This window comes from Panicum virgatum, chromosome 5N, assembly GCF_016808335.1.
Source record: "Panicum virgatum strain AP13 chromosome 5N, P.virgatum_v5, whole genome shotgun sequence".
NCBI classification, from domain to species: domain Eukaryota; kingdom Viridiplantae; phylum Streptophyta; class Magnoliopsida; order Poales; family Poaceae; genus Panicum; species Panicum virgatum.
In genome coordinates this window covers 6,113,923-6,141,330 of record NC_053149.1, presented here as the reverse complement: position 1 = coordinate 6,141,330, position 27,408 = coordinate 6,113,923, and the positions used below count along the sequence as shown (strand labels likewise).

The following is a 27,408-nucleotide window of genomic DNA, read 5'->3' as shown; positions in this document are numbered from 1 at the left end:
CGTGCATCTACGGTTCATGCACACAACCCGAGGTTGCTGCTGCTGTGCCGCACAGCGACATCGCTGGTGCTGGCTGCAAACACTGGAGGAGGCCTGAAGAGCTACTTTGTCCTCTACAATTGCAGCTGCGCGTTGAAGAATAATAGGCCTACAAATTCAGTTCTAGTGTTCCATTCACCATTTCATCATCAGGTATTCAGAGAAAAGGCCTGCGTGGCTGCGTCGTGCGTCAAAATCCACGGGCCCGGCCACACCGAAAGGGCGAGGGAACATGCCAGTGACGGGCACATTGCGTCGGTTTGTCGCGAGCTCTTTCCTTCTTCTCCTGATAGCTCTGCTCCTGTCGAGTAATGCAGGAGCAAGGACAGTGCAAGCAGCGCCGTCACGGTTGATCGCTCGCCCCCAACGTTGAACTCGCCTCACGCGTACGTGCGCAACCAGAAACGAGTCTCCGTCTGACGCACAGTGCATCCCCGGTCCCGGCCCCAGATGACTACTCCTAGAGCGGCTACGTACAGAGCCGATCATCTCGATCGCCTCGTGGTCACGCCGTGCTTGCGAGTTGTGAACAGTGGAGAAAAAGCAGCAAAATGGCTGCACAGACTAGCAGCCGAACTTAGCTATTCTGGATAACCATCTGTGGATTGATGAATGATTAGTGCTAGTGCTAGGACCTTGATAAACAAGCGTGTTTTGTAGAACCACTTTCGTTTTTTTCATTTTTGAAACGGACGATAGCTTTACTTCCGAAACTATAGAAAAAATACTCTATTGCTACACATTAAAAAGCAGTATATTCTTTTGGCAAGGTAAAAACTATAATAATCTAGAACAAATTTATAAGATTTAGTTTTCTATTATTCTCATATCCAATGTAAAAGAGAATGAAGAAAAAGAGAGGAAGAAGGTAGACGAAGAGAAAATAAAGTTTTCTCTACATTTACATGCTAGATCTGCGTACCAGTGATGTGTTTTTTTTAGAGTTCCAGAGGCCAAAGCCCCCCGTCTTACTTAACGAAGACAGAAACATCCATTACAGCATTTTCAGAGGGCGAGTCCATCAACCCACTTAACACACTGGACGCAGCCAGCAAACCCAGACAGTTACCACAAGGTTTTACAAAGGAGCACAACATTCAGAAAGGATAACAGCTAGGTGAAACAAAAGGGAGCTTCACTCATGACGCACCCACGCGGAGTCCGGGGCAGGAGTAGTCAGAAAACCTTTCCTGTTGATGAACTTTCTCAACCCCGAGGTCCTCTCCGCCGTGTCCCAACTCCAGTTATGTTGGCGCCAGAACTCCACCCAAGCTTGCGGCATACCTTGCTTCATCCAGTAAGTCGCCGAGACATCATTGCAAATATTTTCAGCTTCTCTATGTAGCCAGATAGCACAGGCTTGCTTGTCTCCGGGCACAGGATTGACCAATTCTATGCCAGGACAGCCACTCTTGTCACTAGAACTCTGACATCCCTCCAGGGCAAACTCTGAAAACAAAGCTCATTTCTTAGTTACCATAAACCCCAAAGGGCAACCGAGGTCAGGATATTGTGAACAGTAAACTTTTTCTTACCAAGCCACATACTACCAATAGACTCAAAATTCATACCTACATTAAAGCCAAAACACTCAAAGATATACGACCATAACTGTTTAGCCACTACACAATCAAAAAAGAGATGGCAAACAGTTTCATTTTCAGAACAGAAAAGGCAAGTAGCATCTTCTACTTCCCTCCTAATACTCAGATTATCCCTGGTCAGGACTTTGTTTTTAGACAGAAGCCAAAGGAAGAAGTGGATCCTAGGAAGTATATTCGGGGACCAAACAGCTGACACATGAATTGGGATGACCCCTCTGAAATTAATAATCTTATACAAAGATTGAGAGTTGTAGACCCCATTAGTAGAGAATTGCCAGATTAAGGCATCTTCATCAAAAGAGTAGGCATCTTCATCAAAAGGCGTCTAAAGGTACATTTCAGATTAGTGCCATCCCACAAATCACACACAGTTCCAGTTTTTTCATTGACGATCTCATAGAGCCGCCAAAACTGAATTGCTAAACTAGAGGTGCCCAGCCAATTGTCCTCCCAGAATCTAACCCTCTAGCCATTACCTATTTTCCAATGAAAACCTACCTTGGCAGCATTAGCTGCCCACAACACACCTTTTGAAAAAATTAGAGGCCCCCTGGGTATTAGAATGGAAGATGTTAGGTTCTTTGGTGCGGTACTTGTAATCTATTAGATTTTTCCAGAGCTTGTCATCGTCTACTTGATACCTTTTCAGCCAAGAACTAAGTAAACAAATATTGAGATCCCATAGATTGGGGATCCCCAAACCTCCAAACTCTTTGCACATAGAAACTGTCTCCCAGTTCACCAGGTGGTACTTATGTTTATCATTGGTGCCATCCCATAGACAGTTTGCCATGTGGGTATTCAACAAATGTAAGGCACACTTTGGGAACTTAATAAAGGACAGCAAGTAGACAGGAATGCTAGCTAGATAGGTTTTTATTAAAGTTACTCTAGCAGCAGAGGACAGCAGTCTCCCCCTCCAACTGGCTAATTTCTTAAGGATTTTGTCTACCAGAGGTTGGACATCCTCTCTTGTTAGTTTGTTGAAATGTAGAGGGACCCCTAGGTACCTCATGGGTAAAGATCCCAAAGGGCAGCCAAATAGATGGGAAATAGTATGGGCCTCCTCATCTTCTAGATTCAACACTACCAGCTCACTCTTATGAAAGTTAATCCTCATCCCAGAGATTTGCTCAAATAAACCTAGACAACACTTCAGGTACCTAAGGTGTTCCATATCATTGCTGGAAAAAATCAGGGTATCATCAGCATACTGGAGCGACATTATACCATTCGGGGTAAAGTCAGTCAGGACCCCTTTGACTAGACCTTTATTAGCAGCTTTTGTTAACATTCTGGTTAGGACATCTACTAGACCTTTGCCAGGGTTGAAGAAGGAGCTCTCCTCTCTGTTTAAATTAACTCCAACCAAGCCTTTCTTAACTAATAGCTTCATCCAACCGATCCAAGTTGGGCTAAAGTTCCAAGTTCTCAGAATCTCAAAAAGGAAATCCCAGCTCACCCAGTCATAGGCCTTCTCATAATCCAGCTTTAGCACCACACCTACCTGCTGGGAAGAGTGAACACTATGAACCACCTCATGTGCCACTGCCACACTCTCTAAAATGTATCTCCCCTTAATAAAAGCACTCTGGTTGGAGGCCACCAACCTAGTGCACACTTTGCCTAGCCTTAAGGTAAGAACTTTAGAGAAGGTTTTGAAACTACAATTAGTCACACTAATAGGTCATGTTACTAGCTGTAAGGATCACCGGGGTGTCCGACCCTAGAGGAGGAGGGGGTGAATAGGGTCGCTAATCGTTTTCTATCCTAGGGCTCAATCTATTTGCATGAGATAAACCTAACACGTCCTACACATACTAGTTATGACTAAGGTTTATCTATGCTACTCTCTACTTACCCCTAAAAGACTTGCAACCTATAGCCAATCCTAATCAAACTAACTAGGAAAGTAAAGGCACGCAAGATAGAGTAAATGCAGAAATGTAATACGGTAAGTAAAGAGGTAAGAGAGAGAATATGCAAACTCCCGTGAAGACACCAAGACACACGATTTAACGTGGTTCGGTTAGGACACCAAGTCCCTCCCTACATCCACGGCCACTTGTCCAACAAGAACAAGTGTGATGCCAAGTCTCTTCGCTTGATCACCATCTTGCATTCGCCGCCAAGGCTTTCGGCAAGCAAAGGCTAAGTGGCGCCAAGTCACCAAGACAAGGCCACCACCACCGTCTCTCTCAAAGCGTCACCAACGGCACCGTCTTCACTATTGGAGCTTCTCACCAAGAGGGGTCTCCTTCCCCGCACAAAGTGTCGTTGCCGCTCCACACCAAGTCGGAGGGTCACACGACGAGTACACGGTTGCTTGCCACAGCAAGACTTTGCTCAAGGGAGCTCTCGCAAGAACTAATCCCTATACAAGTGCACAAAGCACTCTCTCAAAGCTTCTCACAAGCTAGATATGACACTAAGCTTTGCTAGGATTTTTGGAGATGTTAGTTTGCTTGGGCAACACTTTCTTCAACTTTTCTGGCGTCCAACCATATGTAGCAACTAGCCTTGGGGGTATATATAGCCCACACACCCCAAAAGAGCCGTTGGAAAAGTGGCTGACAAAAAGCGTTATCACCGGTTAAACCGATGATCCACTTTGTGTCATCACCGGTTTAACCGGTGAGCACCTTTTTCCAACTAGCCGTTATACTTCAATGGCTACCTTAATCAACCGACGTAATCAACCGGTGAATGTATCTTCATCGCCGGTTTAACCGGTGCATGTAACTGCCCCAGAGTTCCCGAAAACCAACTCTCTGGACAACTACATCGACGTTCACTTTGCCTTGATCGCCGGTTTAACCGGTGCCTGTAAAACTCCTGCCGCTTCTTCGGGCCTAGCTACGCATATCTTCTCTTTGTCATCACTTGAACCTAAAAGCCTGAGAATGGTCATCTTAACAATCATATTAGTCCAAGTGTTGTGTTGTCTATATCAATCACCAAACCATTATATTGAAATATGGCATGAGAGGCCATTTTCGCTACACTAGCATTATCTACTTTGGGAATCAGGGTTAACATAGCAAAATTAAGTCTATGGAGTTTCAGGTTGCTACACTGCAGGTCCTTAAACATATTGACTAAGTCATCTTTAATCAGGGCCCAAAACTTCTGATAAAATAGGAAAGAGATGCCATCAGGGCCCGGGGCTCCCTCAGCATAACAACTGAAAACAGCTTCTTTAATTTCCTCTTTAGTGAAAGGAGCAGTCAGTTCACTGTTTTCTACATCAGAAACCAGATCCTCTAAGTTCCAGAAGTTATTATCTAGGCAGAAGTTTCCTCTATCCTCCCTAGCAAACAAATCTTTGTAGAAATCTAAGGCTATTTTCATCATCCCAGCCTAATCCTGGACCAGCCCCTCAGGCCCCATGAGGCCATCTACCCTTTTTTTCCTACTCCTGAAATTTGCTATTGCTTGGAAGTAGGCAGTATTCCTATCTCCCTCTAAGATATTCCTATCTCTTGATCTTTGCCTGGCTTTAATTTCCTCCAGTCTCCAGATTTTATCTAGTTCCTTCGAAATATGGTCCAGCCTTTTGTGTTCATCATCTGAAAGAACTCTCAGCTCAGCCTCACTGTCTAAAAAGTTATATTCTAGAGCTAGTTCCACCTTTTCCCTATTCATAGCTGCCACTTCATTTGCAGCCCAACCTCTCACCATTTTCCTAAACAGTCTAATCCTAAACTGCCAAATATCTAAACTGTTTCTCTCCTCACAGGGGGTACTCCAAATTTTCTTAACTAGCTCGCGAAAGGAGTCCTTCTCTAGCCACCATTTCTCAAAACGGAAGTGTTTTTTTGCCAAAAGACATATTATCACCTGAGTCAAGGACTAAAGGATTGTGATCACTAGGTAACCTATCATGGGCCTTGACTCTCACTAGTGGGAAGGCGTTCTCCCAGCTGGTAGAAACAAAGACTCTATCTATTTTGGCCATTATTTGGTTAGCCTGGTTATTGGTCCAGGTGAACTTCATATTCTGAGCATTTAGCTCTAGCAAGGCCCATCTACTCACCCACTCATTAAAGGCATCAGCCCATTTATGGTTGATGACCCCATTGCTTTTGTCGCTACTAAAATGGACTAGATTAAAATCACCTCCAATAAGAGTAGGGCCACTCCATTTATTCATGACACTATGGAGCTCACCTAAGAAGGCTTGCTTTCCTTCCTCATAGGGAGAGCCGTAAACTACTACTAGTTTCCAACTAAACCCTATTTTAATATCTGAAAGCATGACACTAACAGAGAACCTAAGAATCTCACAGACTGTTAACTTGAAAATGTCAGAATTAGCACCCACTAGAATACCACCAGCAGTTTCTCTGGCTGGTACAAAACACCAATCAAAAGGTACATTACCAGTAAAAGATCTAAGTAAGCCAGGACTAAAGAAATCCTTCTTAGTCTCTGATATACCAACAAAATCAGCATGATAATCTCTAATTCTACTAACTAAAGCAGGAATCCTACCTAGTTTGCCCAGGCCACGAATGTTCCAGAGTAGGCCTTTCATTTGACACATTTTTTATAACCTCTTCTACCTACTACTACTTCCTCTATTTCACTAACAGCTGAAGCCTCAGCAGTTTCAGACTCTATCCTAATATCAATAGTACTGGGGTGTGGAAGGCCTCCCACACTCCTGAGAGACTGATCAGCCTCAGCAGTCTCAGGTAGGATCACCCTATCTTCAGGTTTCTTGCAATTAGGGCAATCCACTTCAAAGGACTGATATCTATGCGATTCTCTACATTCCAAACAACTAAAGTTGGAATTATCCTCAAGGCTGCCTTCTAAAATAGAGATATTAACTACTTTAGCAACAGAAATAAAGTCTTCCCTAGCCAGGATTTGAGGAGCAGAATGTTTTTTACCTTTACTTGGTTCAGGGCTCAGCTTCCTTTTAATCTCCTGAGCTCTACTCAGCATTAGCTTGTTGTTGTTCAGGTTTCACTAACTTTTACTGACTGCCTGCACAGAGCCCCAAGAAGCTGGTTTTTTCTCTCCCTCTGGTGGTCTTCCCTTGCTCATCCCCCAGCAATATCTCTCCTTCCTGGCATCTTTCTGTCTCTTCTTGTTCATCGCCCTGGTGCTCCTGAACTTTGTTTGCAGACTCAGAATCTGTTCCATGGTCCAAGGTATATACCCAGTCAGTAGGCAAAGGCAACATTTCTTCCTGATCAGTAATCTCAAGGGAAGCATCCTCAGTGTCCTCCCCCTCACAATCCTCCAGCTCCATTGCACTCAGTAGGTCATAGCATTCATGCATATTAGAATCATAGAAGCCCAACTTCACATTCTGAAGTAGCATACTAGATAATCTACCCACATTCTTTGTACCAGATTTGGATCCACTTGAGCCTCCACCATAGTCAGAGGGTTGTTTCTTGTCTCCTTCATTTGCAGTTTGCTGGTTGTGGGGTGTTCCACCACTCCCACCATCATCCAGATCCTCACCAGGCAAGCCATCTTCTTCCAAACCCTCATCCCCTTTACCATTTGGATCCTCATCCTTATCACCATCCTCACATTTTCCCACACTTTGTTCCTGCTCAACCCCTTCAGCCAAGAAGTTAATTAGGTAGAGCTTATCCCCCATTTCCATCACTCTCTGACTTAGAATTTTCTTGGGGTTTTTGCACTTCAACTTCACTCTTATCATGCTGAAAGAACAGGTAAATAGTGACTGCCAATCAACCTCAGCCAACTTGCCTAAGCATGATGCAATCTCTCTGATAGTAATCCAGTCACACCATTTATGGGGAATACCTCTTATTTGGACTCACACCTCAGTCGGCTTGTCTATTTCTACCATATCTCCATTCCACACTTTCAAGGAAGCCATCACACCACCTTTCAGGTAGAAGTAGGTCACATCAGTAATGTTACTATCAACTCTTTTGTGTGGTGGGAATTTCACCAGGTAACAGTACTCCTCAAGCTTGATAGGCTGCTAGGGCCAGTCTTTGTCCACTTGTTCTCTCAGACCCTCAACAATACCCTCCTCTCCTACATCACCTTCCTCTATGACAAACACCCTATAGTTATCATACCCTTTCCAGTGTCTGAATCTCCCAACTCTAGGCTCGACATCCACATGGTGAAAACCCAGCCCAGTATTCGCACTACCAAGGAACTGAGCTGCCTGTAATGGTTTCTTCCACTCTGGACAGTTGTCCGACACATGATCCTTCTCAAGGCAGATAAAGCAAATCCTTGGCTTGTTACAACCTGAGCTATAATGGCCTGACTCACCACAATTGAAGCAGACTATCTGTGGAAATTTCTCAGCAGTAGCAACCTGGTCTTTAGGCGCAGCTTCTACATGCTTCTTCTCCACCCGCTGCCTTTGATCCATCTTCGCTGGCTGAGCATTCTCCCCACCATGCTGCCTCTGCTTGGGCTGGTTGAAGTGCTGTGGCGGCCTTCCCCGGCCTCCGGAGAACTGAGCCCTATGGCTTCTCCCCACCATGTTGCCTCTGTTTGGGCTGGTTGAAGTGCTGTGGCGGCCCCCGGCCTCCGGAGAACTGAGCCCTATGGTGAGGCCCAAACTGCTGGTGATCGACGTGGCCGAACTGCTACGGTGGCGGCGGAGGGTGGGGTGGGAACTGGTTGGGGAAGAAACCGAACGAAGATGGGTATGTACGGAGGCCCTTGCCATCCCCCTCCCCAGTGCCCCAATCCTCCTCAAGTGGTCGGCGTCCACCACCGCCCCTCAGCCTCTCTGCCTGCCATGGCTTCCTTCACCACCCGCACGAACGTACCAGTGATGTGTGGACAAGTTAATGCAGTGATTTTTTTAAAAAAAAACAGAGGGACAAAAGAGTGGGTAGAAGTGGATAGTCTGCGAGCCCATGCACCACGAAGTGGGCTGCGCGTGTGGTGCACACAGCCCGGCGACAACGACCTGTGCACGAACGCTATCGTTCGGCAAACTTGCCGCCCAACTGCGTGGAAACCCTGACGGCGTGGAACGGGCTTCGGCTTGGGGCGCGACACCCAAGCCCTTTTTTTTTTGCCCGGCGGCACCTGTGTGCCGGCCTCCCAGTGATGTATGGACAAGTTAATGCAGCGATTTTTTTTTAAAAAAACAGAGGGACAAAAGAGTGGGTAGAAGTGGATAGTCTGCGAGCCCATGCACCACGAAGTGGGCTGCGCGTGTGGTGCACACAGCCCGGCGACAACGACCTGTGCACGAACGCTATCGTTCGGCAAACTTGCCGCCCAACTGCGTGGAAACCCTGACGGCGTGGAACGGGCTTCGGCTTGGGGCGCGACACCCAAAGCCCTTTTTTTTTGCCCGGCGGCACCTGTGTGCCGGCCTCCCGGGCCAAACCAACCCCCTAAATCAGCAAACCCAAACTCGCCCATGCACCACGAAGTCTGCGAGCCCATGCACCACGAAGTGGGCTGCGCGTGTGGTGCACACAGCCCGGCGACAACGACCTGTGCACGAACGCTATCGTTCGGCAAACTTGCCGCCCAACTGCGTGGAAACCCTGACGGCGTGGAACGGGCTTCGGCTTGGGGCGCGACACCCAAGCCCTTTTTTTTTTGCCCGGCGGCACCTGTGTGCCGGCCTCCCAGTGATGTATGGACAAGTTAATGCAGCGATTTTTTTTTAAAAAAACAGAGGGACAAAAGAGTGGGTAGAAGTGGATAGTCTGCGAGCCCATGCACCACGAAGTGGGCTGCGCGTGTGGTGCACACAGCCCGGCGACAACGACCTGTGCACGAACGCTATCGTTCGGCAAACTTGCCGCCCAACTGCGTGGAAACCCTGACGGCGTGGAACGGGCTTCGGCTTGGGGCGCGACACCCAAAGCCCTTTTTTTTTGCCCGGCGGCACCTGTGTGCCGGCCTCCCGGGCCAAACCAACCCCCTAAATCAGCAAACCCAAACTCGCCCCACGCGCGCGCCAACTTTTTCTGTTGGCGCCCTCTCTCTGGCGCCTCTTTCGCGGCCCAAGGCCCGCCCCACCTCTGGCGCAGGACACAGGCCCAACACAGAGCGCGCCCATTCTTAACGGGCCCCTCTTTCTACTTGGCCGCCCCCGGCCAAGGGATTCTGACACCCAGCGCTGGGTTCCTTTCGCGGCCGCGGGGCTGGGCACCCACAACTTGCTTTTCGGCGGGCTGGATCTGACATGGGCTCGAGCAGAATTCCACCTCCTACACTCTCTTTAGCCCTCCTCAAGCTGGAGTAACAGGCACGAGCGACCGTCCCTGGCTGACGCCGGCGCGGAGGAGCGAGTACTTAGGCTGGTCATTGCCAGCTTCGGTGAGCCGTGTGGTACTAAGCGCTGGGACGAAGTCGAGGGTCGCGTTTACCCGCCATATTGGGCCGGCTGGCCTCTTTCGTGGCCCAATTTTCTGGTCGGCCCACGGTGCAGGATTAAACATTTTTTTAATACTTATATTATTATACACGGCAACGCAGGTTCGATCATCATGGTGAAAACAATGGAAGACAAATGAATGCGATCCACTAACTTATTTTTGCTGGTAATTGTTCAGTTATTCAGCAGCACCACGGTCCACGATCACAAGTAATTTCCAAAAGACCTAGTGAACGCAATTAATAAGGACCAATTAGGGCACACCACCGAAACACACTATAAAATGGACATAGGGATAAGGGCCGTGCTGTACATATGGAGATCAAAACACTCTCTGCGGATTCCGCATGTATACATTACTCAAGAAAACAAAAAAAGAAAATCAGATGAAACCAACGAAGCCTCGCATTCGTCAACACTACTAGGAAACCTTTTGGCCCTACTAGTCGCCCGCACGTAGCTGGGCTCAAAACTATCAGCAGTAATAATTAATCAACTTGCTAGCTAGCACCGATGCTACAGTAGTAACATCTGGTTGACCGGCGGTGGTCGAACTCCGGCGGCATCGACGGCGACCCCTTCTTCCTCCTCTGTATCTTCTATGTAGTAGTATCTGCACGCTTTAATTTGCTCGATCTTCATGGAGCTAGCTAGCTAGCTACTACGGGCAGTGGACGTTCCTGCCGGGCCCGCCGTAGTAGAAGTAGTTCCCCCAGGCGCGGTTGTACCCGCCGCGGATGTCGTAGCAGCCGGGGTGGTCGGCGACGAGCCGGAGCGCGGCGGCGGGGACGAGGCTGTTGTCGCCGTCGACGACCTGGACGTTGCGGAAGTAGGCGGCGCGGTTGAAGCCCTCCCGCGGGAAGTGGCCGCTGCCCATCTGGGTGGGCGTGTGCGACCCCGACGGGCGCGAGTTCACCACCTCGCCGCCGAACTGCACCATGTTGGCGTGCCCGCTCAGGTGCGTGAACAGGAACGACGGCCAGTACCCCACCAGCGGGCCCGACCCCAGCTGCAGCCACCAGTTGCCGCGGTGTGGGTCCTGCGTGCATGTGTGGGCATGTGAGTTCAATGTGTTTTCAACTTTGAATTTGAATTTGAACTAGAGGTGAACATTTGTATATATAGATAGATCTATATACCTTCCATATGAGCAGGCTGATGTCGAACTGGCGGCCGTTGTAGACGGAGGTCGGCGAGATGGCGGCTCCGATGGCGATCCGGTTGTTGGTCTGGACGAAGCCGGAGCAGTGCAGGTTGTAGCACCCAGTCTCCTGGTACGCATCGGTCTGCCAGGCAACGTTGCAACAGTTACAACGGTGGTCAGTATACTCTAGGACTAGTTACATACACTCTGTGAAGCTTATAATTAAACTGCTGAGGTCTGAAACTAACGTTTACATCAGTTCAGTAAAAGGAACAATGCGAGCCAGCTGCTATCATTTCTTCAGCTGAAAATGTTACATAGTACCGAACTCTTTTGCAAGTTAGTTTTCAAAGCTACATGGCATTGTCTTTTTTTTTTAAAAAAAACTGCATTTAATTTTTTGGTGTTACACAATGTTTTGCATAGTTGCTTTGCATCTTACTATTACTAATTGGAGGCTCCTTTGGAGCCTTCACGTGAAGCCACCTAGGATTCTAGGTGGACACTCTGTAAAATAGAAATATCATATAAATTCTCACAAAAATAAAAAACATCCAGCCATCAATCCAACAACTCTAATTATAATAATCATCGGATCTATTATCTTTCCTAAATTACCCACCTCTGCCATTATAAAAATAGACTAAAGTAACCCCCTAAATATCTATCTAAATTATCCACCTCCACCATTATAAAAAATCTAAAGTAACCCCCTAATTTTGTGTAAATTACTCACCTATGCCATTATAAAAATAATACAAATACCCCCATAAATTTGCGTATAAATTATCCAATTATGTCATTATTATTACAAGTTAAATTCTCATAAATCTGAATCTAAATTATATAATTATAAAAATATATTAAAATACAGTAATATAAAATTCTATAATTACTATTTCTATGATTATTAATATATTATTTATATAAAAATATTACTCATGATATATATCACCATATATTCATGTATGATGGAAGAGATAGTAATACCAATTCACAAACAAATAGTTCAACTGAACATATATTGAATATATATGGAGGTGTACAAAATAAAATCTATTGTAACTAAATAATGAAAATATATATTTTAGAATATATGTTAGAATATTTAAAAATATATATTTTAAAGTATGTGTTAGAATATTTAATAGATGAAAATGGCGTGAGATAGATAATTATAATTATTGACCTTATTCTTATATTAATTCTAATTAGCCCGTGCAGGAGCACGGGTTGCTAGACTAGTGGTAACACAATGTTGGTTTAGAATTCAGAATGGATTTCAGGAACGACTTACCGTCCAGTACGTGAAGAACCTTGGGTTGCTATCTCCATACAGCTCAGGGCTCACCTGAGTAAACAAAGCAAGCACAGAATCAGTTTGACCGACTCATGCAATGCAACCACTAGAATTACAGGTCAATGTGCACTCATTTCCAATCGAGATCACAGTGATGGAATCTAATTAATGAGCACCAGCTCTGCCTCCCATTAATATACTACAAGTCAACATACAACCACATGCATGCATGCATGCATGCATGCTAGAGGAAAGATCCAAAATATGCTATCATTCCATAAAGATCCAAAGCATGCTTCGAAGTCAGAAGATTCTGAGCTTGTGAATATTAGTCTCAGGGGAATAGATTTAGAGGAGTCGATCGTCATCTATCCACGCTGTTCTAGAAAGTTTGCAGTAAAACAAGCCAATATCTTCCTCTAGGATCCTCACATCTCAAATGGATTTCAGCATGCTTGCGACACATGCGGCGGAATTTTGAAAACTTTGACCACTAATGTCCAAAAAGCATTGAAACTTACCCTACAAAAAATCGCTCTGCGATTCTAGCACAAGAAGAGCTATCACCTGAATGCCATGCTGCTGGTTTGGAGTGAGTTGTTTCAAGTTTCAGGTTTACAAAAAAAAAAAAAAAAGTTGCTGTGCACTGACTTTCAGTTCAAATGCTTTTGCTCAGCGATACTAAAAAAAGTTGCTGTGCACTGTCTTTCAGTTCAAATGCTTTTGCTCAGCGATACTATACGCATGCAATGCAAGCAAAGAGAGACCTGCAAAGTTCATTCACATCTGCCTGGCCGAAGATAGCCAGCCCACATTTACTGGTGTCACCAACCGGGCAGCCTGAAGAACTACTGCGAGGCTGTGTTTAAATCCTAGAAAAGATGGGAGAAAAAGTCACATCGGACACTGTAGTATTTTTCATTTGTTTGTGGTAATTATTGTCCTAACATGACCTAACTATGCTCAAAAAATTCGTCTCGCAACGTACATCAAAATTATGTAATTAGTTTTTTTATTTACCTACATTTAGTACTCCATACATGGGTCATTTGATATATTTAATGTTTCAATGTGATTTTGATGTGATAGAAAATTTAGATTTTGTGGGGGGTTTTTGATCTAAACACACCCCGAGTCAGGTTCCCATTACTAACTGGACGCATGAATGGCCTTTTTCAGGTTTCAGGACTGACGCGAAAGCACTGCAGGAACAAGCAAGGCCTTTAATTTCCTCTCCCTGGAAAAGACAATCCGGACGCGCCAGTGACCAGTCTAGAGGGGAGCAACTTCTGTAGCGGCAATGGCAGCAGCTCCACAGCTCCTTAATTTCCTCTTCAATTTCCTCAACCACACCCCTAGCTACTGGCCTACTGCCTGATGAGTTGAAGACATGCATGTCTTCTGAACATTTTCAGAGCCAAAAATACATCTCAAGAAACTTGAGTCCCTGATACGCCAACGATGTTCTTGCACACGCAGAGAGATGCTAGGAACAAACACGGCATGATCATCACTGTGTATGCTGGTATGCAAGGAGCTAGTACACAGATGTGTGGGTAGGGCGCATTTGTACTTGAAGATGGACGTTGGTGACGGTGGGTAGAAGAGGAGCTGGTGATTAACGTACCTGCCATCCGGCCTCGATGGTGTTGAGGTCGTTGCCGAAGGAGCCGGAGATGACCCAGATCTGGGAGAGGCTGAACTCCGCCGCCGACGCCACCTTGGCCGACCACACGTTCAGGCTCGCCTTGGCGCCGTAGAACTGGTCCCCCGTCACGTACCCCACCGCGTGCTGCCGCCGCCGCCCCCATACAAGCAGTAGACATCCATCAGAGTGCTGTTAAAGTAGTAGACATTGCTCTTGCTCTAGCTCCACACTGCCATGGCAATTGCTATGGCTATCGCTGCGCCCAGCACAATCAATGTGCTGTGCGGCTACTGCACCAGCTAGCTGAGAGCTGCGTGGTGTGGTACTAGGAGTAGGAGCTTGGACGGACACGGACGACAAACTTAGCCGTGAGACACGATTCTGGTCGGGTAATAAATCACGCAGTTAGTGGTACTAATACCTGCGTTAACTCCCCAACTAATCAGATTTAACGCAGCAGCAGTACTGATGGGACACAGCTCTTTCGAGCACAGTGCATGTGTCCTGATGCGTTTTGCAGTGCTAAGACGAGTGGAGCCGGCCATGGCGAGGTGAGGTGAAAGTGAGCCGACGACTGACCTCATGGCCGCTGCTGGTGGAGTCGCGGCGGGCGTTGCTGGCGCGGGGCTTCATCCCGAACCGGCTGGCGGAGCGGGCCCGCTTCACGTCCCGCGCCGTCGTCCGCCGTATCGGCACCGTCCCCTCGGGGCACCGCTCGCCGCCGTCGCTCCACGCCTGCGGGAAGAGCACCGGCGCCTCCTCCTCCTCCTCGGCGGCGCCGCCGCCCTTGGGCACGGGCCTCACCACGGGCTCGTCCTGCAAACGCGAAGACGACGACGTGTGCACGTTACAGCTAGACATCTGATGAGCAACGCATCTTGCAGGCGGCAGGAACAGAAACGGCAATGTGAAATGGGCGCAGGCTGATGAGGTGGGTGGGGGAAGATGGTTCACCTCGGGCTTCTGGCCTCTGAGCTTGGGGTGGTCGAACGCCGGCTGCCGGTGCGACGGCACGCAGTGGATGATGTCACCGTCGGGGCTCTGCATGCACAACGAGCCAAGACCCAAGATTACTCCAGGAAGACGACGACGCCGCCAGCGCCGAGACAAAGGGGCAGGTAAGAGGTAACAAGAAAGATTGCCTGGATTGTCTTGTTGGAATCCTTCTCCATCCTGGCCATCCGGGACACGATCCTCCTGTACGCTGCCCGCTCATCCCCGGCACGGAAGGGCGCCTGTGATCCCTCCTTGCCACCGCCGTCCTTCTTCGCGGAGGCCAAGGCGGCGGAGCACGAGACGAGGAGGAGCAGCAGGAAGGGGACAAGGGAGGCAATGATTGGGACCCTGGGATCCTTCCTGCCGCTGCTAGACGCCATGGACCGACCTCGGATTATTCCTTGGTTTGGTAGCAGCACGAGGGGAAGGTGTCGTCGTCGACGTCGTCGTCCTCCTTGTTGTCTGTATCCTATCACTCACTCAGCTCCTTCTTCCTCCTCCGGAGCTGTCGGTATGCACGCACATTGACCTGCTTGTCCTCTTCCCCTCTCGCCCTCTCTCCTCCCTCCCTAGAGGAGGCGGAGGAGGAGCGCTATAAATACAGCCGCGTGGCGTGGCGGAGCCGCGGAGGAGGCGAGCTGCTGGCTGGCTGAGCTCTCGGAGCGGAGGTCAAAGCTCTCCGTGCGAGTTGGTTGGTAGGCTGGGGGAGCAGAGGAGGCAATGCCGAATTGATGATGAATTCGAACGCTGGGGGAGCTGCCTGTTGCTGCTCGGGCTCGCTCGCTCGCCTCCCGCTTTTTCCGAGGAGCAGCCCCCACCCCCGCTTTGCGGCTCCATGGATCTGTTTCGTTTTTATATCCTGCCGCTGTCTCCCTCGCCACATTCCCCCTGGCCTCCTCTCGGCTCTCTCATCTCTTCCTCTCTCTCTCTAGACCTCTCTCTCTTTCCCTCTGGTGGGCATCGTCATCAAGAGGGTCGTGCTGGGCCTGCCGGTAGAGATAGTGGGGCAGTGGGGCTGAATAGAGTGGCCGCACGCTGTGGAGGTTGCTTGCTTGATCTGGGCACGAGCGAATAAATAAAGAAAGGAGCCAGATGAAAGAGCGCATTGCATCGAGGAGAGAGAGAGAGGCTGCCTTTCCTTTGCTTGCTTTTGCTGCAGAGAAGAGGAGAGGAGGCAGGGCGGGGTGGCGGGCATGTTCCAGGAGGAGGAATTTTAAAGGCACGGCAGTGGAGTTGGTTCGATCGATCCTACGGCCCGGTGCGTGCAATCATGCTCAAAATCGCTTCCTCGCTCGTAGCTTCCCTTCCTCCCCGGCCTTCAGTAGTGCCTGCGATTTGGGTCGCTTTTTTTCTTTGACAGCTCAGTTCATACACATCTGAACCCGATCGAGCTCCCAGACGAGAGAATGAGATGCATACTTTGTTTGCATTACATCAACTGCTTTCTTGCCAAAATCAAAGGGGATGGTTCCTTTTCTTTCGGTTGCTGAGTCAGCTTTTCCCGCAGTTAAAATTCTAGTCAAATCAACATTGCAGCTCACAGAAAATATACCAACTAATAGCTCTGAATATTTCTGAAATAAGAATTAGCTCTGAATTACTCTGATGATGACAAAGAATCTGATTGCCTATGCAAAAAATATTTAGCCCGAGTACACATCATGTCGTGTCGATACTAGTCTTTTAGCAATTTCAGGGCACATGGGTGTTGCCTTACATGTCCATACTGTCTATTACATGTTCACCTTTCGGGTTGTTCAATTGTTCACCATTGGTTGGTAGTCAACCTACTGTCGATTACTATATTAGCAATGTGCTGATGATCTAGGGCCCCTTTGGGAGGGCTTCACGCGGACGGCTCCGGCTCCGAGCACGGAGCTGAAACGAAGCAGCTTTGCCTGCGTGAGGAGTGAAGCCGCTGAAGCTGCGGGAGGGTGGCTTCACCGGCTCCGCGCTACAGTGCTGCTACAGTGCGCTACAGTAGACGAAGCCGGAGCCGGTGAAGCCGTGCCAAACAGGCCCCCTAGTGTGCACTACTGGCCTCTAGAAGCTGTTGTCTGTACATATACTCCCTGTAAGCCACAAACATAGTACAAGTCTGCACATGCTGCCCATCTTCTCTTTCGGCATTCTTTGGTCTCACTTTCCCCTCCTTTTCCTTAACAAAAGGCAGAAACAAAGCCAACAAAAAGCCATTAATGCCATGCAAATACGCAATGGCATCATAGCAACCTCCACATACAGTCCTTCGCGCCCCCTGGGAAATCTGTTGCTTCATTGGCTGGCTGTCTAGCCTGCTCGAAGTCCCTGCACTGTACACCCATGTCTCGCTCTCGCAACCAAGGGGTCGAGGTCGACGTCGACCGATCATCCATGGCACGCATACCTGCAGTACCATCCATGGCCTACATCTTATGATGATCCTGAATGGATCTCACTCACTGCAGCAGGAGGGGGGCAGGTGTTATGATCCAAGCAGGCAGGGGCCAGGTCCACTGCAAAGTCTGCAGCCGGTGTAGAGAGCGCAAGCGCCATGGACAGGGGAGCCGATCTTGCCTTCAATTCTTCAGTACTCTTACTCTCACCATTCATGGCAACACCAGCAGGATGCGTTCTAATCTTTTGGCATCTCTCTCGCACCCAACCCTGCAGTGAATCGCGTTCGTTCATAATGGTTGCTTGTGCTCGTTGAGGGCCACACGGCCGGCCGGCCACTGCAGCCCGCAAGAGTGTGATGACTGATGAGAGCCACTGACTGTTGGTTGGCTGGCTGGTCGCTGCCTTTTGCACTGCGCACAGGCCACGCAGGGTGTGGGGGAAAGAGTAGGATATCTCAGTCAGTGGGAGGAGCAAGCAGCAAAGCCATGGTGGCTGCCGGCCGCCAGCTGTGATGAGATCTGGGGAGATCAGTGGCTTGGGTTCCAGTGCCATCCTACTGTCTAATCCATGCTCTTTTAGAATGACTACACTTCTTTCCATGGTCTCTCAAATGGATGTGCCAGAGCGCACAGCCCAGAGCACTTTTCATGGCGGATCGGCATGCCTGCTTGCAGCTTGCCCTCGCCTTTTTTGCTCATGGAGGAAGGATGGCAAGCGTGCTCCCCTGCCTACCATTTCCATGCACACCACCATGACGCCACCACTAACCTAGAATCATTAGCCCGTCTGATTACTGGTACTAGTAAACAAGTGATCACATTTTGAGTTGTGACTAGGGCTGCGAACTGATCATTTTGTTCCTTCTTATATAGCTTCACCTTTATTTTTCTCCCTTGTGGAGTATGCTGACCGAGTGACTGTATAAGTGCAGACAATGTAATGCATAGCATGGCTTGATCTACCAACTGGAGAAGAAATTCAGCAGCACATGCAGTCACATTCTCCCCCTGGTGCAAACATGGGGGCAGAGATATAAACAAAACAACGTCGCTGGTAAACAAACGATCTGAGTCTGAACCGGGCTGATCGTTTGAAAACTGTTTTGCCTTCGGACTGTCCAAGGTCCCTTGGATGGCGGCAAAGTTCAAAATAAAACGACATGAGACTTGCCGTGGTGACCGGAGCGCAGTAGTACACTGGCTGCATCTGTTCCACGGCGCCTGCGCAGGATCCGGGAGTTAAATCCGAGTATCTAATCAGTTCAGTACAGCCGCTATTAATCTGACGGCTCCTGAGATTTTTACTAGGCCCTTGTTTAGATGCATAATTAAAGTTTGGGAAATTTGTATACAGGACACTCTGAAAGACTGGTTTTGAGTGAAGCACACCGTGAAAGCTGAATTTTTCTCCAACACATCGTAAAATTGTAATTTTGTCTCCAACACACCATGCTGAGTATAATAATCAATTTTATCTTAGAGATGGTGTAAAAATACCATTTTGCCCCTGGGCCCACTTGTCATCTTCTTCCCCTTCTCTTTCTTCCTTCTCCCGCTATTCTCTCCCTTCCGCAGACGGCGCGCTCGCCACGAGACCACGCCGTGCGCGGGGCAGACGGTGGGGCACGGCGAGCCCTGTCCCTTTCCTCTCACAGCGAGCAGGGCGCGGCGCCACAGGACCACTCCGGCGGAGGAGCGACGGCCACTACGGCGGAGCCACGGCGGGGTAGTGGGCCTCGGCCGGCGCGGGCTGGGGCTGCGCGCGCTCGACCCCGCCCCCTCTCCCCCTCTCCGGCATCCATGGAGGAGCTCGGAGGCGGCGTCCCATGGAGGAGCGCGCGCCACGGGTAGCTCGCGCGGAGGAACGCGGCGAGGACGGAGGAGTGCGCGACGACATCGCGGTGGGGCAGGTCGTCGGACCCGAGGAGGAGGCGCGCGGCAGCAGGGAAGTCGCCGGACCCGAGGAAGCCGGAGCCCATGGAGGAGCTGGGGCCCCGTCCCCGGCGCCCATCGAGCGCGCGCCGCGGGTAGCTCCCGGCGCCCATGGAGCGCGCGCCGCGGCTGCCTGGGTCCGCCTCGTCGACGGGGGAGGTAGGAGACAGCCGCCCACCAGCCGCCGCGCTGCGCGCCGTCGCGGCCTCCGCCCCGCAATGGCCTCCACGCGCCGCCAGGGCCCGAGCTCGAGGCCCGCCATGGCTGCTGTCGCGGCCTGAGCTCAAGGCCCGCCATGGCCGCTGCTGCCATGGCCTCCGAGCTCGAGCAAGGGACGGAGCTCGAGGAGGAGCCGGGACACGCGACCGCCGCGCCGGATTTCGAGCAGCTGGGGAGGAGGGGCCCGGCCTGAGGAGGAACAGATCCGGACGCCGAGATCCGTCCGCGCACCTGGCGATGGGAGCCCGCCGCCATGCTCCTCTGCCGCGCGCGCCCGCCGCCTTGCCGCGCGCGCAGCCATCTCGCGAGCCCCCTGCCCCGCCGCGCCCGCCGTCGTGCCCCGCGTGCGCCACCGCCCCGGTGGTGGCCGGAGCTCAGGCAGCAGCAGCTTAGTGGGGAAGAAAAAGAAAGGACGGCAGAGGCAAAGGAGAGGGAGAGGAAGATGACAGGTGGGGCCAAGGGCAAATAAGACTTTTTATCTCTTCTCCTAGCCGAAAATTATTAGTTTATTTGCAGTGGTGTGTTGCGGACCAAAGAACGCTTTTGCAATGTGCTGCAGACAAATTTAACTTTGATGATGTGCTGCGTACAAAACCCCACTTTCGCAATGTCCCACGGACAAATTTCCCTTAAAGTTTTGACTGTAAATAATGTAGTACTTTCATTTGTATTTGGTAATTATTGTCCCGCCATAAGTTAACTAGGCTCAAAAGATCCGTCTCACAAATTATAGACAAACTGTGCAATTAGATATTTTGTTTAGCTACATTTAATACTTTATGCATGCGCTCAAAGATTCGATGTGATGGAGAATTTTGTAAAGTTTGGAATTTTGAAGGCATCTAAACAAGGGGTGTGTTTAGATCCCACAAAAACTCCAAATTTCCATCACATCTCCATCACATCGAAACATTAAATATAGCAAATGACCCATGCATGGAGTACTAAATGTAGGTAAATAAAAAACTAATTGCATAGTTTTGATGTACGTTGCGAGACGAATCTTTTGAGCCTAGTTAGGTCATGGTAGGACAATATTTACCACAAACAAACGAAAAGTGCTATAGTGTACTACAGTGTTTGATGCGACTTTTTCTTCCACCTTTTCCAGGAATCTAAACACAGCCAAAGGTAGGAAAGGTGAATGCGGTGCGGCCAGTCTTCTTCCAATGTTTCCATCCAGCAGGTTATGCTCTTTTCCTTCGTCCATATCAGGGACATGAGAAAAACATATGCATTTTTAGACCTGGTTTGGATGTAAAATTCAAACTTCCAAAACTATAGCATCGAATATGCGCGGCATATGCATGAAGTATTAAATTTAGACGAAATGAAAAACTAATTCTATAGTTTGCTTGTAAATTACGAGAGGAATCTAATGAACCTAATCAGCCTATGATTAGACACTAAATTGCTACGTTAAACATGTGCTAATGATGAATTAATTAGTCTTAATAAATTCGTCTCGTAGTTTTCAGACGAGTTATGTAATTAGTTTTATAATTAGTCTATATTTAATATTTTAAATGTGAAAAGTTTTTCTTTCAAAAACTTTACGGCGGGCATTCAAACAAGGCCTTAGTGATCGAGTTGCACAGTGTCACAGTGAAGAACACAGTGCTTGCAGAGTTGCAAGATGAACAGTGGACAGAGACTCGAGACGAGCAAAATCTCTTGTGCGTGCGCGCATTTTCCTTGTGCAACTGCAAGCCGTGGAAGCCGGGATCCTAGTACTGATCAGTCTCCCTCTCTGCATACTAGTCGCTCCATCTCTGCATAGCGACTTGAATAAGCATGGGCCTGCTGGAGACGCGGCTCCTGTCGGTGGCAACCAAACTGCTAAGCTCTCGCCTACAAGACTGTGAATAGTATTCGGCTGGTAAAATGAATAGTATTATATGAGAGGAGATAAGTCGAGACAAGTCGAGACAAACCAATATTGGACCAGCCGAACAGCCCTAGGTTCAGGCTGAACCCACCATCTCGCCGCTAGAAAGATTGACGCGGTAGCCAATCGGGAGACACGGGGGCCGCCCACGACGGTGAGCAACGCGCGTCGGTCTCAACGCATCAGGAAAAGGCTCGAAACCATCCGCATCAGGAGCTCAGCAACTCGCAGGCCACAGCCATCCATGGCGCCCGATGTCCTGCCGCGCCCTTGGATGTTGGATGGAGGGCTTGAAGCGGACCGTGCGGGTGCGGGGCAGCTCCGGATTGCCCGCCGCATGGCGATTGGAAGCCATGGCAAGCCAGGCGAACAGCAGGCAGGTCTGGTGGAGCTGCTCTGGGAGGACTAGGACAGACAGGGTTCAACTTTTCGGTCGAATTTCGCCGAAATTTCGGTGTTTTTTTGTTTTCGCTAGTTACCGGGAAGAGAAATTTCGGTATTTTTCGCTATTTTTCGTTTTCAAATTTAAAAATTCAAAAATATTTATAAAAAATTCGAAAAAATATGATAAAAAACTAGGTGTTCTTCTGAGCAAATAGGACTAGAACACACTCAAATCTAAGATCATTTACTAGGCTAAAATTAACATTTGAAATTGTAATTTGAATGACTCGTCATTTCATGTGCAAAAATTTGTTTTCTCCCCTCGACTTCAACTAGACTTTGGTTTATCATGATGTTGGTGAGGTACCTATTCAATTTCATACGCACATAAACGTTTCTTCTTTATTTGTCAGGAATTTGCTTGTGGTTTGGACATGACATGGACAGGTGTGCAATACACACGCACGTTTACTCTTTAATTATGTCGCTTCTGCTAGCTATACGCAGAAACCATGAGAAGTTGTAGTAATGTAGAATTAACTCTGACGATGAATCCGAACGTATCATGCATGTGAATTGTTTTTTTCCTGTAATAATATCTATATGCATGCTTTTCCTTAAAGTTAGCGACAAAATTTGTGAGAGACCGTAATTATTTTAGGATGGCAAGTAGTAGGAGTAAAACAGATTGGAGTATTTGAGAACTTGAAAATTTTAACCAGCTATTAATATGTTTTTCATGACCGAACTCACACTTTAAAATAAAAATTTGTCTGGAGATTTGACTGCTAGGCTTATACTATATAGATTGCTTGCCTTGTACGCACGAATAAAGTATCTTTGTCCTATCAAGGATGGTAAACTACCGAGACAGATTAAATTCGTTTTCTTATTTTACAATGTATGCGCAGTCAACAGAATAATTTCTAACATTGTTACACAAATTAAGCTTCCTTATCAGATGATGAATATATATAACAATTGGTGTACTCTGTTGTATTTAAATGCAGAGAATATGCTACATGGACTTAGTATGGACTATGCCTTTGCCTCTGTTGTATCTTTGGATTGTAATAATTCTAATATACTTTGGATGTATTATGTTGTAATAATTTATAGGCATATCCGCAATAACAAGAATAATAAAAGTCCAGTTGAGGCCTAAGAGAGAAAATGGAAGTTGTCACATGAAATGAAAGACTTTTAATTGGTAGTTTTTGAAATAATTAAATAACTTTCAAACCATTGCTCAAATGAAAAAGTTCGTAAAACAAAAGTTGTAGATCTCGAAAAACTGAACAAAGTTGGTATTCAAAAGTTTTTCATTTGACCTCGGGAACAGTAGGAAAAACACAAATTACATAATTTTCCGGTCGAAAATCACCGAATTTCGGTCGAAATCACCGAAATTTCGGTCGGAATTCATCGAAATTTCGTTTTTTGAATTTGAGGTCCCTTTCCATTCGGAATTAGCGAATTTCGGCCGAAATTTCGTTTCCGGCAAACGGCGGGATTCGGAAAAAAAACGAAAAGGTAAACCCTGGGACCAGATCACCGGATAGCGCCATGTCGAGGACCATACCATGGCGGGAGAGCTGAGTTGGCAGTGGCACGCCTGCCCACGTCGGCGGAACTTCTCCGGTGGCAGCCACGATGGCAAGCACCCACTGCCACCGTGTACACACCTACGCGTGCGGCGTGCCGGGCGTACCGTATTGCCGCGCTCGCCGTACGGCTGTACCTAGTACTGTACAGGTGACGTACACGTATACCTATTAATATCCTCCCCTGCTGTCTTTTCATTGTAAGGCCATCCTCAATGGGAGTGTCATTGACACAGTTATTAAGACTGGAAACTTGAGAACTGTACCAGTATAGTGTTATAGTGATGACACTCCTCTCATATTTCATGATACTCCTATCTTCTCATAATATTGGTATATGTTAGTAAATTTAATGTTCATAACACTCTTATGATACTGACACTGAAATTGGCCTAAAAAAGTCTGTACGTGTACCTATACACGCCATGATGGGGCCGGGCCGTATACGGGGCCGTACGCCCCAGGGCTACAAGGTGCAGTCGTGCAGGGCGGTGGGTCAAGGCCTCGAGGGGGACATCATCATCGCCGTTCGTTGGGCCGCATCCCGCGGTCATCATTCGTCGCGCCTGCTGCAGCTCCACCCAGATCTTCAGAACATGTCGCACCTGTAAAAAGTGATCGACAGTCAAATCTAATTTTTTTTTTCTTCTCCTGCGGCAACGTGGGCCAGATCAGTTACAGCAATCATCGTTCTTCTTTCTCCCTCTCTTTTCTCATCAAGGTTATGCACCCAGCACTCTGCCTTGGGCCTCTCGCGTTCTGATGATGCGAGCACATGAATCTTTTTTTCTTCTTCTTTTGGATGAAACTTACAAACGGGCCCAATGTACTATGGCGGGCCTGTGCTAATAACTATCTAAGGCCGACCAAATCGGCCTAGCAAATCCTGAAGGAATACCTACCGGCCCACGTGAGCGAAACGATGTCAGCCGAGGTGCTGAGCCCAGGCCCGGGCGACCCAGCCTCTTCTACACCTTCCTCTTCGTCTCTGACTCCGACACCCTTGCCCAGTCCCCAAGCGGCGAAACCGCTTCCCCCTTCCCTGTCCTCTTCCTCCTCCGCACGAGAGGCCGACACCCGACAGCGACCAGGCGACAGGCGACGATGATGGCGTGTCGGCGGCTGGCGAGGGAGGCCGTCGCGGCCTCGGTCCGGCGGGGCGCCGGCCCCGCTCCCGTCGCCCCCGCGAGCGCCTTCTCCCCCTCATCCTCCTCCGCTGCCTACTGCTCCTCTCGCGCTCCGGTCGCCGCCAGCCCTACATGTCGCGTCCTATGCTTCTCTGCCCTTCTGTAGTTCTGTTTAGCATCGATCAGGAATCATAATTGAAATTATGAGGTTTATTACTTGTCCTTTGATTAAATTGGTTTACCGATTAAAATTCCTCGTTGCTCTCGAGTATTATGACAAGGGCCAGGTTTTAGCGTAGCAATTACACGGGCTCGCTTTCACTGATTTCGTGTATTCGCTTTCAGGCCTCAACCTGCTCAAAGGATTTGGGATCAGCAGTGTACTAGGGATGTCACTTCATCAGGGAAAGGTTACTGCTGCCACAACAGGTGAAACTTCTGCCTCTGGACACATTGGAAAATGTAATATGGCTTTCTTTTGATCGCCCCACAGAATATAGCTCAATGAGAGGGTAATGGCATACAAAGGCTCATGGACTAAGAAGAGCTGGTTTTTTTCTGAATCACATGATCCAAGCGCTAGTGCCTGAATGCTGCAACATCCAAATTGCAATATTGGACAAAACAACTGGTTTCTTAAACATAGTTCTCAGTGCGCCAGCTGCCATAGATAAAACCTGGATCAAATAAAAATTTGGATCAGTTTGTTTATGTTGGCTGGCCCTGTTGGCTGGTTTATTTCTGTTGTACAGTACAGACATATTCCTAGCTAGCTGCTGAAAAATAGTTTACATTCAGATCTCTAAAGCTTTTTCTATTAAGCATTGATAGAAAACCCAAATTTTAATGTTCTTGATATTTCCCTAATGAATGGAATTTATTTTTCTACTTTTGTCTTCACAGAGCAACCATCAAAAGCCATTACTATGCCACCCCCAGGATCTTTGATAAATGAGCTTGGTTCCTTCTGGTCTTTGGTCAGGAAACTTCAGCTGCCAATCGGATTGATGTTTCTGATTGTGTCTGGTTGGCAGTACCCATTAGGTCTCGTCATCAATATCTTGCTTCTTATCTACTGCTCGAGACCTAGCCGCTACTCAATATACTTGTTTCTTCAGGAGGTTAGTCAAATGTTTATGTTATTTATGAGCAAATATGTTTTCAACTACAGATATGCGATGCTCAGCATGGAACGATATTTTAGATTTTCATTATGCTGTGCGATGCAGTTGACTAATGAGGTACTCTGTGTTTTCTGTTGAACTAATATGCAATTAATTCTTTCAGGTTCGTCATAGGGAGATGGGCCAAAGTGGTGCTATGTGGAAGGAGGAGGTGAGTCAAGGTTATTCATTTTTCCCCTTAGGCCTTGGTGAGGGTGTAGTGATCTAGTGGATGCCTGCAAATTTATTATTGGGTGCAGAGTATCATCTCATCGAGATTTTGCTTTCCATATCATAATTCACATGCATAGCCTTTATGCACTGTTTACATGACCCTGAAACGTCCCATGATCCCTCAGAGTTATGAAAGTTTGACAAACTCATTTTACTTTGTGATAGCTTTCTCACAACTAATTTAGTAAGATCACCCTCATCAAGTTTGTCAATATCACAATCAGTATCGATGTGTCCTATGACCTTGCTGCACTATTATGTTCTTAATCCTGCTAGGGTCATGGCTATAAAATTTCCCCTTACATATTGGAATAAAGATTGTTCACACAAAAAGGTTCTACATTCCTACGCACCCCTAATATTCTGTCCACACAAAAAGGTTCTACAAAGGATCACAATCCTGACAGTGTTGGATTTTTAGGCAACCAGAACCCCAATCAACAGTGTATTGACCTTGCGTAAAGGCAGTTTAGGGATTTAATGATTCATTCTCATAAGTTTTGAGTTTTGGGCCCTACTTCTGTAAGTGAGTCTTTGAGTTGGTGTCATTACTGTAATTTAGGCAGACCACAGAAGTATGGAAAGTTTCAAGATCCTTCTCTGTCTCTGATGGAGGATCACAGGGTTCTTATCTCTGGGTTATGCATTGTGTTACCTTTGTGTAGTTTTTATTTGCATTGAAAGTCTGAAACATAAGCTGTTTTCTTTGCTTGCAGTTCTTTTCCATGCTTCACATGCATTTTCAAATATAAGTTTTCATCAAGCTCCCAGTAGAAATTCGGTTCAGTTAAGCCCCACTGCATTTTAGTAAGTCTATTTGGTAGAATGTATGTTTGAATTGCGACTTACTAATTGCGGACTTGAATATTGAGAATGGATTAGTAATGCCTATTAGGCTACTATCAGTATTCAACTTTTTATTCTTTTTGCTCTTTCAGTATGCTCCTTATGTGCCTAACCTTTTGATATTAAACTTGTGTATTTGTCTGCAGTTTGTGCGTACAAGAAATGTTGACGTTCAAGATTACAAGTTCTTCTCTATTGGAACAATTGAATTACCAGATGGAAGGGTGCTGCATCTCATTGGAATGCTGGGAAGTTGGTGGATCTACCGTGTGTCATTTGTCTAGTGAAACGAGTGGGTGTAGAATATATTTTAGTTCTGAATAGCGAGTTAACCAGCTGACAGTGGATGTTTTGAATCAATTCAAACTGACAGTAGGTATTTAGGAAATTGACATTCTGATAGGTGAACTATAGATGCATTTGTTTTCTATAAGCACTGATATCCAATGCTATAAAAAAGTATTTGCATGAATATAATGGAATGCAGTGCTATTTCTCATAGGATATACTTCCACAATGCAAGTCCGCTTGGAAGATCTC

At 47.6% G+C, this 27,408-nt stretch overlaps 2 protein-coding genes and 2 long non-coding RNA genes across 7 annotated transcripts; 2 read left to right on the top strand and 2 right to left on the bottom strand.

Moving 5' to 3' along the window:
- Window positions 1-8,486: 8,486 nt before the first annotated feature.
- LOC120672113 lies at window positions 8,487-9,036 on the bottom strand. The gene is made up of 2 exons (XR_005673958.1): window positions 8,978-9,036; window positions 8,487-8,696 (listed from the first exon to the last, which is right to left on the bottom strand). It is a non-coding gene; the product is annotated as an uncharacterized LOC120672113 (long non-coding RNA).
- A 1,222-nt stretch (window positions 9,037-10,258) lies between these two features.
- On the bottom strand, window positions 10,259-15,939 carry LOC120675661. 2 transcript variants are annotated; one of them, XR_005675436.1, is made up of 8 exons: window positions 15,240-15,939; window positions 15,052-15,138; window positions 14,677-14,913; window positions 14,077-14,241; window positions 12,447-12,500; window positions 11,145-11,291; window positions 10,537-11,044; window positions 10,259-10,504 (listed from the first exon to the last, which is right to left on the bottom strand). XR_005675436.1 is itself a non-coding variant. In XM_039956867.1 (7 exons), the coding sequence occupies exons 1-7, from the start codon at window positions 15,471-15,473 to the stop codon at window positions 10,667-10,669; spliced, it is 1,302 nt and encodes a 433-aa protein (XP_039812801.1). In that variant the 5' UTR covers window positions 15,474-15,939; the 3' UTR covers window positions 10,259-10,666. The 2 variants fall into 2 exon arrangements, 1 of the variants encoding a protein (XP_039812801.1); XM_039956867.1 differs by having other exon boundaries at window positions 10,259-11,044.
- A 108-nt stretch (window positions 15,940-16,047) lies between these two features.
- Window positions 16,048-18,854, top strand: LOC120675662. Its single transcript, XR_005675437.1, has 2 exons — window positions 16,048-16,351; window positions 18,404-18,854. It is a non-coding gene; the product is annotated as an uncharacterized LOC120675662 (long non-coding RNA).
- Window positions 18,855-24,454: 5,600 nt separating this feature from the next.
- On the top strand, window positions 24,455-27,372 carry LOC120672341. 3 transcript variants are annotated; one of them, XR_005674075.1, is made up of 6 exons: window positions 24,455-24,759; window positions 24,971-25,054; window positions 25,529-25,746; window positions 25,913-25,960; window positions 26,739-26,829; window positions 27,015-27,155. XR_005674075.1 is itself a non-coding variant. In XM_039952681.1 (5 exons), exons 1-5 carry the CDS (start codon window positions 24,603-24,605, stop codon window positions 27,035-27,037), a joined length of 540 nt encoding a protein of 179 aa, XP_039808615.1. In that variant the 5' UTR covers window positions 24,455-24,602; the 3' UTR covers window positions 27,038-27,158. The 3 variants fall into 3 exon arrangements, 2 of the variants coding, with proteins under 2 accessions (XP_039808615.1, XP_039808614.1); XM_039952681.1 differs by lacking the exon at window positions 26,739-26,829 and having other exon boundaries at window positions 25,913-25,970; window positions 27,015-27,158; XM_039952680.1 differs by lacking the exon at window positions 26,739-26,829 and having other exon boundaries at window positions 24,461-24,759; window positions 27,015-27,372.
- The last annotated feature ends 36 nt before the right edge of the window (window positions 27,373-27,408 follow it).

Coding starts and splice junctions, on each gene's coding strand:
- LOC120675661 (XM_039956867.1), bottom strand. CDS start 15,473: ATGGCGTCTAGCAGCGGCAGGAAGGATCCCAGGGTCCCAATCATTGCC. Junction 12,501..14,076: donor CCATCGAGGCCGGATGGCAG/GTACGTTAATCA, acceptor TTGTTTACTCAG/GTGAGCCCTGAGCTGTATGG. Junction 11,292..12,446: donor GGTTCTTCACGTACTGGACG/GTAAGTCGTTCC, acceptor GTTGCCTGGCAG/ACCGATGCGTACCAGGAGAC.
- LOC120672341 (XM_039952680.1), top strand. CDS start 24,603: ATGATGGCGTGTCGGCGGCTGGCGAGGGAGGCCGTCGCGGCCTCGGTC. Junction 24,760..24,970: donor GGTCGCCGCCAGCCCTACAT/GTCGCGTCCTAT, acceptor ATTCGCTTTCAG/GCCTCAACCTGCTCAAAGGA. Junction 25,961..27,014: donor GTGCTATGTGGAAGGAGGAG/GTGAGTCAAGGT, acceptor ATTTGTCTGCAG/TTTGTGCGTACAAGAAATGT.